Source organism: Aquarana catesbeiana, linkage group LG06 (genome assembly GCF_042186555.1).
Source record: "Aquarana catesbeiana isolate 2022-GZ linkage group LG06, ASM4218655v1, whole genome shotgun sequence".
NCBI lineage: Eukaryota > Metazoa > Chordata > Amphibia > Anura > Ranidae > Aquarana > Aquarana catesbeiana.
This window is the reverse complement of record NC_133329.1, coordinates 11,892,829-11,905,758: the sequence shown is the minus strand read 5'-3', so window position 1 is coordinate 11,905,758 and position 12,930 is coordinate 11,892,829. Positions and strand designations below refer to the sequence as shown.

The 12,930-nt window shown below is 41.4% G+C and overlaps 1 protein-coding gene across 1 annotated transcript in view; it reads right to left on the bottom strand.

The window, feature by feature from the left end:
- Positions 1-12,930, bottom strand: part of LOC141147852 (uromodulin-like) — an 86,737-nt gene that overhangs the window by 65,218 nt on the left and 8,589 nt on the right. The window contains exon 4 of the mRNA XM_073635019.1: positions 4,174-4,356. Within this exon, the coding sequence (XP_073491120.1) occupies positions 4,174-4,356 (183 nt within the window). The remainder of the gene's footprint in view (positions 1-4,173; positions 4,357-12,930) is intronic.

The following is a 12,930-nucleotide window of genomic DNA, read 5'->3' as shown; positions in this document are numbered from 1 at the left end:
AACTATAGTCATAGCAGGTTCTATAGGGCTTTGGTGGTGTCAGGGGGCCTCAATAATGAGGCTGTTGTGGTAAATTAAAATTTGAAGTCTGCAGTCTAGAAGAGCTGACATCACACCCACAGGAGAAATCATTAGATATCCCTTGTCTCAGAACCTTCCTGTTTTATCTATCTTGTTTAGCTTAAAATGATTGTAAACCTAATTTTTTTAAATAACAAATATGTCATACTTACCTGCTCTGTGTAATGGTTTTGCTCATAGTTGCCCCAGTTCTCCTCTTCTCAGGTCCCCTGCAAGTGCTGCTGGCTCCTCCCTCTGCTGAGTGCCCCCATAGTCACTCATACAGGCTCTCTCTCAAGCCGCGCTTTTGTGTGTCCATTGATACACAGAGTTCAGCTTGGCCCCACCCTCAATATCTCCTCACAGGCTGTAATTGACAGCATAGAGGTGGAGGTTATGGCACAATGATGCAATCAGATCTGTGTCCTGAAGAGAGTGGCTGTGGAAGATTATGGGATTATGTGTAATCCAAGACACTTTAGTGCAGCACCTCTTGAGAAACTGAAGATACTCTAGAGCAACAGATATGGACATCAGAGCGTGCATTTGAGTGTAGTTGTTATTAAAAACATTTATTTAAGTAGACAATTGTCAACTTACATTATACACATGGCGATGATTGGCATGTAAGTGTAAACACACATATGTCAGCCTATGGGGGTGAATCTGCTCACAACAGGACATGCTTCCTCAAAGGAATCCCAGCATCTGGGCTTGTGGTAACATGGATTGAGTCAGCTTCACACTAGTCCATCAGTCTCTCATCTTCTCTGGAAACAGGAAGGCCAGACTGGGTTCCACAGCAGCTAGGCTCCTGTAGATGTCAGTCGAAGCCTTGGAGATAAAAAGAGGATGGAAGTCAGCTTGTGGTGGAAGGCATGGCTCCAGAAGTGGTATTATTTGCTTGGAGCATAGTTTTGAGGTGGGCTTGCTATTTTCTTAAACCAATGAAAATGCATGTGAAGTTTTATTTTGAATCAACAATTCTAAGCAGCACATAGGTGGGTTTCTTTCTTTTAAGTCAAAAGGATTTGAAAATGTAATATACATAATTAATGCCATGTGCACAATGAATGCAAGCCATTTAATCAATGTTATCCAAAATAAAACTTCACATGCATTTTCAGGTTGATGGCATGCCGCCAAGCTGAATCGGTGTGGGCTGCTAGTAATTTAAGTTCTGCCATATTTACATGCTGGGCCCTGTAGTTATCTTCCTGTATATAAGCCAGCTTTGCCTATCTCTGTCTACATTGTTTTGAGAAAGAGGCAGCCAATTTAGCTCCTCCTTTGCTCTCCAAGGCTTCCATTATCATCTACAGGAACCTAGCTGCTGTGTAACCCACTATGTCCTAGCTGTTTCCAGAGGAGCTGAGAGACTGATGGACCTGTATGAGGCTGACTCACCCATGTTGCCCCAATTCACCTATTTATCTATATCTGTGTGTTGCCAATACTAAAGCGTGTGTTCCTTTGATGTACTGCCACAGTTAGTCTGTTGCCCCTGGCTTCCATTGACATCTACAGGAGCTTAGCTGCTGTGAAATCCAGCTTTGCATTCCCCTTCTATGAGCGAGAACCAAGCAATCAAACACCGCTGATTGCTCGGTACTCAGAGCTCCATGAGCAAAGAGAATATGACTGTCAGGCATTGGCTCTCTGACCTGCCCCTGGGCTGTGGAGAGGGCAGGAGCTGAAAGTTCAGGCTGTCAGTGGCTTGCTGGTGCAGGTCCAGGCATGTGAGGGGATCTCAAATGCATCCCATATGGTCGTAATCTTTCCCCAGCCTAGGCTGGCTCTGTGATGTCAGCCGATAGCGGGCTGCAGCTTGTCGTCAGCTGAAAGCGGGTTACAAGAGTGCAGAATGAACTGCACTCCTATGATCCACAGGAGAAGTACAGCCAAACAAGCTTTGACCGTGCTTCTCCTTTAAGGTAAAAAAAAAAAATTCTGGCTTTAGAACCACTTCAATGTCAATTTCTGAATTTCTGAATACAATGCATTTTTTTAAAGCCAACATTTTCACATATTATTCTATTTCTGCAAGAATTTCAGCAAATTAAGAACTCCAAATCTTGCTTCTTACTAAATATAGCCTCAACTGATACTGTAAAATGCTCTTTATAGAGGGTTGTATGATACTTGGTTACAGAGAGATGGCAATAAAAACAATAAACAATTGGTAGGACGCCCTTCATCACATTTCCAAAAGTGATTGTGAAGTTCCTGACAGTTCTGATTAATGAGAATATGGGTCCAAAAATTCTAAAAATGGGGATGCAGTCTGATAAAAAAGAGGTGTGGCTTGCAAGCACTCCTTTTGGCATTTTAAGCTCAGAGCTCTCTTTTACAATGAAGGATATGCTCCTTTCTCTCTTGCCGCAACAATATTAAGCTGAGGGACGTCCCTAAAGCTATCCTCCCTTCAGATCTGCACAAATATGCCAGAGACCTGATTTCCACTCTACTACCTGATCTTTCACCAGTTGAACTCATGATTGACCGGATTCACAAAATCCCCAAACCCAGTCACAAACAGATTTTGGCGTGAGCACCAATACAAGGTAATGCACTGGGCATATATACCTCACCTAATGCAACCACAGTTTCCTGACCACCAACACTGCTCCTTGTGCTATGAACTCAGGCCCTCTCTGCTACACAGGCTATGGTCCTGTCCCTCCGTCTCACGCTTTTGGAATCAGGTATAGCTACTGGCCGCCACGGTCACAGGACTTCCACCTCACAGGGACATATACTCTCTAGATTTCAGCTCTTTGGCTACTCCCCTTCCAAGCCAGCTAAGAGTGCAGGTGAAAACCATCCAGTCCAACAAACTATGGTTAACCATATGTTACATGGTGGCCAGAAGGGCCATTCTTAAACATTGGACAGCTTCCTTCCCACTACTATCAAAGACATCAAAAACAATTTGCTGAACTTACTACAGAAAGAAAAGCTGAATTTGGTTATAACCCATCATCGGAAAACACTTAGCTTTCATCACAAATGGGACTTATGCATAGAGAAAGTACTACCGGACCTGGAGAGCCAAATTATAAACAATATCCCAATCACTCCTGTGCCTCGCCCAAACTCGCCTCACCTCCAAACAACAATAACACCTGGTTCAGGTACTATCTAAGAAAGACTGCTGTCCTGAATACTCCGTACTTCTCCTATGTAATCCAACATACATGATATAAATATCTACTCATTGCCACGGGTGTACCAGCCACAAAATCACTACCTCTTCTTGTGATCATCAAATATCCACAATTCTGCTAAACTGTCTATCTTACCATGCTTGTTCTGACTGAGCTCAGTGTCAGCTCAATTAATACAAATTCATATTTGGGTTGCCTCCCCTTCTTCTACCTCCCTCATTCTTCCCTCTCCCCCCCATCCTTAAATGTCTAGACAAAGTGTTAAGTCATCTAATTTCTTTTTGATTTGATTTGTATTGATTTCATGTTTTGATTTGTATTGATTTCATGTTTTACATGCAACAAAAAAAAGGAAATAATATACCAATAAATTGTCTAAAAAAAGAAAAACATTGTACCAGATGACAATTGGCAAGCCAATAGACTACAACAGTACACACTGACAGCCAATAGTCAAAGGCACAGACTGACAAGATGCCTGTGCTGTTAAGAAGATACACTAAAAAAATCGGTTGCTTTTTGTATAACAATTTAAAAGAGAACACTAACATTAGTCTGCACTGCCCTTACTGTGACCAACTGCTGTAAAAGGCTCTTCTACTCTATGCTACCACAACAATCTCCCCATTCCTTCTCCCTCAACCACAATAGGGAGATATGAACTCTCGGAGGGGACTCCCTTTCATACCAGAGGGGGGATAGAACATTTTACAGGATCACAGCAAAAAGATTGGCTCAATGTAGATCTCATCCCAGAAGACATTTTGAAATCTGAAATGCCAAAAAATCTGGATTCAGATTCACCTGAATTTAACATATCCATTAATACTGACCTGAATTTAACATTATCCAAATATTGAGAATGACTCTATTAGATAAGTCATATGAGAGGACCTGTCAGAGTCAGAATTATTCATATACAGTACAGTGAGATGATAGAACTTACCAGTAAATCCCAATATCTGAACAGAAAGTGATTTATTCCCCTGAGCATTCAGAATCCAGGATCCCGCAGCCGGACTTTTTAACAAATGGGAACTTAGAAAAGCGTAATTATAGTAGTAATAGTAATAGTAGTAATAATAGTAGTAGTAATAAAATGGATTTTTTTCAAATGGTAATGTGTTTCCTAAAATAATAAAGAATAAATACATAAAAACAATTGAAATACAGTTATACATTGATAACAAGGCTAATAAATGTATTGTGTTATTAGATATTTTTAAGTCTAATATTCAACCAATATCATTCATATAGGGAAAGTAGGCGGTGTGCAGACAGATTACATGTTTCTTTGGTTAAAGAATTTCAGGTAAAAGCTTCTAAAAGTGGAAATCCAATCCCAACAAATTCTACAAATTCCTCAACATGTATGTATTGATTTCATGGCATCCACAAAATATTGTCTCCGTAGCAACACCAAGCTGGCTAAATGTCTTACCTATGACATATTAATAAATATAATATACACAGTAATAGCAATGATATATGAATATAACTGTGTAGCAGAAGAGTTTATGTGGTTAATGTCTTTTACAGAGATGAACCTTCTAATGATAATGATTAACTGGACACTGATTTGGGCTCCTTTTGATTTCTCAACATTCTGCATCATTTTTAAACTAGGATACAGAGAAAGGGTAAGTGTTTACCAGGGTCCTAATAGATCTAGAGCAAACCCGGGTATCTGTATTGAAATTTTTTGAGGTTAGTAGCAGGTGATTGTAGCCGTATTAGTGCACTTGTGACAGACTCAATTGTTAGTACTCAATTGTTTCTGATGTTAGTAGAAGGAAAGCTAAAAGCTAGTGAAGCTGTTTCTTGTTCTCCATGTCTTCCATTTCATTGGTCTATTTCTCCTGTTCCCTTTCTGGTTTCATGCCAGAAAATCAGGGCACTCAAAAGTGCCTACAACATGGTTATACCAATTCAATCTTTGTGTGACGCTTTAAATAACATGGTAATATAACAGTTATATTCAATATACAATGCCTTAAAAAAGTATTCATACTCCTTGAAATTTTCCACATTTTGTCATGTTACAACCAAAAACGCAAAAAGATTTTATTGGGATTTTATGTGATAGGCCAACACAAACCTGCACATAATTGTGAAGTGGAAGGAAAATGATAAATGTATTTCAAATAAATCCGTGAAAAGTGTGGCGTGCATTTATATTCAGCCCCCTTGAGTCAATACTTAGAACCATCTTTCACTGCAATTACAGCTACAAGTCTTTTTGGGGATGTCTCTACCAGCTTTGCACATTTAGAGAGTAACATTTTTGCCCATTCTTCTTGGCAAAATAGATTGGATCGAGAGCTGCAGATTCTCAATTGCATTTAGGTCTGGCATATGAATATGTTTTGATCTAAACCATTCCATTGTAGCTCTGGACTGTATGTTTAGGGTTGTTGTCCTGCTTGAAGGTGAACCTCCACCCCAGTCTCAAGTCTTTTGCAGATTCTAACAGGTTTTCTTCTAAAGATTGCCCTGTATTTGGCTCCATCCATCTTCCCATCAACTCTGACCAGCTTCCCTGTCCCTGCTGAAGAAATACATCCCCACAAATGATGCTGCCACCACCATGTTTCACAGTGGGGATGGTGTGTTCAGGGTGATGTGCATTGTTAGCATTTTGCTTTTAGGCCAAAAAGTTCAGTTTTGGTCTCATCTGACCAGAGCACCTTCTTCCACACGTGACTTCTTATGATTTTCCTTTACAACGGCTTTCTTTTTTGCCACTCTTCCATAAAGGCCAGATTTTTGGAGAGCACGACTAGCTGTCTTGTGGACAGATTCTCCCACCTGAGCTGTGGATCTCTGCAGCTCCTTCAGAGTTACCACTTAGCTGCTTCTCTAATGAATGCTCTCCTTGCCCGGCCGGTCAGTTTAGGTGGACGGCCATGTCTTGGTAGGTTTGCAGTTGTGCCATACTCTTTCCATTTTCCGATGATGGATTGAACAGAGCTCCGTGAGATGGTCAAAGCTTGGGATATTTTTTTTATAACCTAACCCTGCTTTATACTTCTCCACAACTTTATCCCTGACCTGTCTGGTGTGTTCCTTGGCCCTCATGATGCTGTTTATTCACTAAGGTTCTCTAACAAACCTCTAAGAGCTTCACAGAACAGCTGTATATATACTGAGATTAAATTACACTCAGGTGGACTTTTTTTACTAATTAGCTGAAAGCAATTGGTTCCACTAGATTTTAGTTTGAGGTATCACAGTAAAGGGGGCTGAATACAAATGCACACCACAGTTTTCAGATATTTGCTTGTAAAAAAAATGGAAAACCATTTATCTTTTTCATTTCACTTCACAATTATGTGCCAGTTTGTGTTGATCTATCACATAATATCCCAATAAAATACATTTACATTTTTGGTTGTAACATGACAAAATGTGGAAAGTTTCAAGGGGTATGAATGCCTTTTCAAGGCACTGTATGTTAAAGGTGATGTACTGTACATCTTTCCCTGATGAAGTGACATGGAACACATTATTGATGTGTTTTAACCTGGTCTTATAATCAATAAATACTGACCTTCCTGAAGAATCCATTTTGGAGCACCTTTTTATTTAATGGGCAGCTCTGCTGACCACAATTTAGTTATATTTTGGGGAGTAGACCCCTTTACCATGGTTCACCGGATCTGATTATAACTTAATGCAGTGGAAGTCCCTGATGACCATTGAGTTTGACCATCCACACTCTGCATGGAGACAGTCATATTCTCCACATGTGCTAAATTAGGTAGCTTGATTCTTGATGGAGGTGATTATGCCCTTACTTTACTTTCTGCTATCCTTTCCATGTAAATAAAACTGAATACTACACCTAGAAGGATCTCTTGTGGCTTTTTCACCCTGTACAAATACCTTTGTAACATCACTAGACATTATTGTGATGTCATGGTAAAAACAGCCATGTGAAAAATGACTGAAACTATGGTACCCGATATGCAGGAAATTCATATACTGTACATCCTGCCAGGCACACAGCCGGTGGGAAGTATTTGGCACAAATACATGTAGAGAAAATTGTAGAATTTTCCTGGAGTCTATAAGCACCTTTGTCAATGGACTTTTATTCACTTTCAAAGGGTTTTTGCATCTTTATACACATCTTTGACAATGCAATACCCGCTTAAAGCAGGTCACATGTTGGTGAGAAGTAGGTCAGGTCCAGTTCAAATGTACCTGTCACTGGATTCTGAAGGATCTCAGAAGTATTTCAAACTGATCTGACAAAATCGTCACAACATCAAAGTCCATCAACAAAGACTCTTGGAATGAACAGAATCCAGGGCCACTAATGCATTAAATGTGTTCACATCTACATTTTCTGTGAAGAAGAGAAGAATTCCCTTATATTAAGTTTGGGTTTGACTTTTTAAATAATGTGATATCCGCTGACTCACAGCACACTTTCTGTGAATTTTGGCAGTAAGGATTTTATTGTAGAAATGGTGGACATCAGTTTTATCCTCTTATGCCCCGTACACACGGTCGGACATTGATCGGACATTCCGACAACAAAATCCATGGATTTTTTCCGACGGATGTTGGCTAAAACTTGTTTTACGTACACACGGTCGCACAAAGTTGTCGGAGTTTCCAATCGCCAAGAACGCGGTGACGTACAACACGTACGACGAGACTAGAAAAGACCAGTTCAGAACCAAGCGCGGCACCCTTTGGGCTCCTTTTGCTAATCTTGTGTTAGTAAAAGTTTGGTGAGAAACAATTTGCGCTTTTTCCGACTCGTGGATTTCAGATTGTTTTCTGCTATTCACTTTGTGCTTGTGGGTTTGTATCTGCTCTTCAGTGCGTGCAGCAAGCTACGCGTGACTCTGTCATTGTGTTCTTGTTCGTTCGTTACTGTTTTTCAGGTCGCTCTTCACAGGCCTTGCTGTTCTTCAGTGCGTTCTGTTACTCCGTTCTGAGCAGCCGACCATTTTCTAGCAATGTTGCATATACGTACTCCTTGTAGAGTTCGTGCTGTGTGGGGGCTTGGTGTTGGAGTCCTTACCTTGACACAAGTCCAGTCCATAAACAGGGTGGGGAGGAGTTCATGGACCAAGAATTGGTTGCTTCAGCGTGACCAGTTCTCTCATATGCCTTTGCTCTGTGAGATCCGTGAGAATAATCCTGATGATTTCAGGAACTTTCTCCGGATGACGGACCCCGTATTTCACCGTTTGTTGGCTTTGCTGACCCCTTATATTAGTAGGCAGGATACCTGCATGAGGCAAGCCATCACTCCGGAGCAGAGGCTAGTCGCCACCCTGCGGTACTTGGCGATGGGGAGAAGCATGCAGGACTTGAAGTTCTCGACAGGCATCTCCCCCCAGGCTCTGGGGATCATTATCCCAGAGACCTGTTCTGCCATCATCCAGGTCCTGCAGAAGGAGTATATTAACGTAAGATTTTTATCCTTTAACATCACATTTTATTGTATATAATGTTTGATAATATATTGTATTTCTTTCCTCATTCCCCAATTACCATGATTGTAATATGTTGTGAATGTCCCCTTTGTTCTCATGCACGCTGGATTTTTATGTAATTATTTTTTTGTCCTTCATACATATTTGCCTTCACTTATCTCCCCAGCATGCTCTCCTGCCCCTATATTCACCTCCTGTAGTCACTTAACAATGTATTTTGTCAGCTCCATAGTAGTGCTTTACCCTAAATACCCCCTAAAATGTTTATAAATGTGATTTGTGCTTTAAATTCCGGCAGAGTGCCAGAGGCTTTTTTTGGGTGTCCCCAAATCATTTTTAACCCTCCCTCCCCCCAACTGCTAAGTCAGCTGATACCAATTCTCTATCTATCCTCAATCATCTATCTGCTGACTTTGCCAAACCCATACACACTATACCCATCTCTTTTGTGGTCATATTTATGGATGAATTCCCCAAAGCATGTATTGCAAGGGCCTGCCTGTATACTTTCAAATGGTGCTGTTTAAAGTTTTTGGATCCTATTATTATCTTGATAGGTAATAGCAGAATGTCCAAATGTGCTCAAATGTGTAAAGTGTGTATTTATATCTTTGTATTATGACACTTCTTATCTGTCCAGTGGGCTTCAATAGTGTAACTAAGGAGGGGCTGTTGAAAGTAATACCCATTATTTAGTCATTCATCTCTCAATGAAGTGGAGAGGGTTACCTGTCCAAGAGTCCCCCCTATAATGTTAGAAATGGCCCATGAGAGGGGGAGGGGGGATCTGATAGGTGTACCTTATACTTTGGTCTTTAAAAACTCCCTCAAATAAATGTTATCTTGATGTTGGCCAAGAATGTTTGTGTCTAATCTGCTTTCCCTGTTTATGTGCAAAATGACTAAATTTTTTTTTGTTTGACTCCACAGTTTCCTTCCACACCACAGGAATGGCAGACTGTGGCCTCCCACTTTGCCCAGCGGTGTGACTTTCCTAGCTGCGGAGGGACAATTGATGGGAAACACGTCCACATCATCCCACCACCCAACTCAGGGTCGTACTATTATAATTATAAGGGGTTCAATAGTATTGTGATGTTGGCGGTGGTGTCGGCTACTTATGAGTTCCTGTATGTGGACGTGGGGAAGAATGGCTGGATGTCCGATGGTGGAGTCATTGCCCAGACGGAGTTCTACAGGCATCTCCAGAATGGCAGCTTGGACTTGCCACCTCTAGAAGACAGTGTGGAAGGACTCCCATTCGTCTTCATTGCTGATGAAGCGTTTGCGCTGGGGGACCATCTTATGTGGCCATTCCCGATAAAGGGCCCTCACCCCGGACCAGAGGGTTTTTAATTACCGACTGGCCAGAGCCAGAAGAGTGGTGGAGAACACGTTTGGAATCATGGCCAGCCGGTTCCGCCTATTTCTTACACCCATACACATGGCGGAGTACAAACTGAATCATTATCCTGGCGTGCTGTGTTCTACACAACTTTCTGCCAACTATGCTGGCTCAGTTGGGCCTGAGGCTGGACTTCAAAATGAACCAACCCTGACGGCGCTTGAAAGTGGCCGTCCTGGCTTGCCCCCCCAAGTGCCCGTGATGTCCGGCTAAGATACCTTGAATTCTTTGCGGGTAGGGGGGCTATCAATATGCCAGACAATGTCTGAAACCTTTTTAAAAAAAAAAAACAAAGAACTACTCAAATATTTTGTGACATTTACTGCTTGTGTTTGTTTTAGCTGACCCTGACAGAAATGTGAGTCCTGAAAATGGCGTGATTGTGTAACCTTACAAAGCACTGGTGGGTGTTATTTACTAAAGGCAAAGACACTTTGCACTACAAGTGCACTTGAAACTGCACTTGTAGTGCAAAGTGGATTTTACCTTAGGAAATAACACCCATTGTCACACAAAACACCAATTAGAGCACCACAAGTGTTGGAGCATTGAAACAATAATCCACACATTCTTGATTAACAATCTTTTTAATACCAGCACAATCACATGTGCATTTAGAAAAGGTTTTTTAAACAAACCAACATGTTTGTTGTATAACAATTTTTGGGGTCACATTAGAAAAAGTAGAAATGTCCATTTAAGATAAAACAGGCATGTTTAAAACCAATAAGAAAGACACAAATCTTGAACTTACAAAGTTCACATTTGGTAGAACTTGAAGGCAATATCAGACATGAGTATTTACAAACTGTGAAGATGCACACAAATTTACGAATGTCAACATGTGCTACCTGCCATCATGGGGGATCAAGGGACGTGTTTTGGGGGTGCATCCCCTTCCACACAGCTACTTGATTATTGAAGAAGGGGTTGCACCCCCAAAACGCATCCATTGATCTCCTGTGATGGCATATAGCACATGTTGACACACTGTGTGCATCTTCAAAATTTGGCTTTTCTCAAATTTGTCAAAAAATTTCAAAAATTTTTAGCACACAAAAAAAAGGGATTTTGAGAGGTTTTAAACTCTCCCTAAAACATCAATGATGTTCTTCATTTTTTGAATAACATCATTGATGTGTTTCTTGATGTTTTCCAAGTCCCTATTACACCCCATGATCTCCCCGATCAGGATCTGTGCACTTTCTGAGGTGCAAGGATCTGGATCCACAACATCACGATCACCTAAAAAGATAGAAACCAAAAAACACACCATGTATTTTAAATATGCCGGCATCCATCTCTTACCTGAGCCTGTGGTCGCAGACACTCACCTGTTGTGGTGCCAATTTCCACCACGTCTTCCTCCTCCTGCTGTGCTTGTTCTGGGTGGATTTCCCCTTCTTCCAGAGGTGGGGGGTCTCTGGTCTCCTCGGATGAGGGGTGTCCTCCGAGTCTTTTCTCCGCTATGTAAAAGAAAATAGATCTACTTAGCACACAGATATTTGATGTCAGAACTATAAATATGAAACATTGCTTGGAAGTGGGGTACAATTGTCTGTTTTGGCAGAGTTCCAAGATGTTGCATTTTTCTTGTCCTTTGTGAAGCTTCAATACTTACCTGTTTTGTACAAGCTTCACAGATGGAGACACCCCTATAGTATACACAGGAGCACCTGTGTGGCCCCCTAATAAAAAGGGTGTTCTTGTGTCCCACACTAGTGCTCCAGTGTCCAGATGTGTAAACAGCTGCTGAGTGTCCTCTCCTTACACAGAATCTAGTTTGCATTTCATTCTAGTAACAAACCCATCTACACAACCAAATTAGTTTCACACAAGTAGGCCCTAAAAAATGTGGGCAAATGCATATGGCCAAAACAATGGTGTTTTATAGGCAGAAATAAAAATGTTTAATACGAACGAATAACGTGCCCATGAACATGAAAGTTAACATTTTAAACTGGATAACAGTTAAGAAAAGCACATGGAGCAGCACGAACATAATAAACACAAAAAGACTAGGAACACAGCACAACTACTTACTTTTTTGCAGCACTCTCCGGATCTTTCTGTACTGCTCGTGCTCTCTTAATTTTAGGTCCGACCACCGCTTCCTGAGCTGATCTTTCGATCAACATACCCGGGAAATTCCAGTGCAGACTTTTGACCACTTTCGCCATGATCCTGGCCTTTCGGACATTGGGGTTGGGGTAAGGTCCATACTTCCCATCATAGTCGGCCTTCTTCAGGATTTGGACCATCTCCAACATCTCCCCAAAGGACATATTTGAGGCCTTAAATTGTCTCCTTCTGGATCGGGACGTTTCAAGCTTTAGGCTTTCCTCCTCCTCCTCATTGGTGTAATTATCAGACACCTGCTTTGACTCTGCTATGTGCTCTTCCCCACTGCGATGAACGAGAAGGGGCAGGGAATAGACTATAAAGAACATCAGGGGCGGGCAGAGTTTCACGCATGCGCAGTGTCTATAAAGTGTAACACGCGTGCGTAGTACATACGATCTGTGAGTGGAGGAAGGAGTAACGGAGGCGCCGATTGTGTTTGCGAAGGTAAGATTTAACATTGGGCCTATACTGCTTCTAGATTGAGGCCTGTATTTGCACAAGTTTAGAAGACTTTAGGCTGACATTAGGGTTTGTCTTGTGTTGTGTCTTGCAGTGAAAATGGATATCTTGAAAGATAAGGACTTTATGCCAATCTTCATTGATATGTTCAGGGAGCTGCCCTGTCTATGGGAGATAAACCACCCACATTATAAGAACCAAACAAAGAGGAAGGCAGCGCTGGTTCAATTGCTGGAATTTGTGAAGACGGTGATCCCCA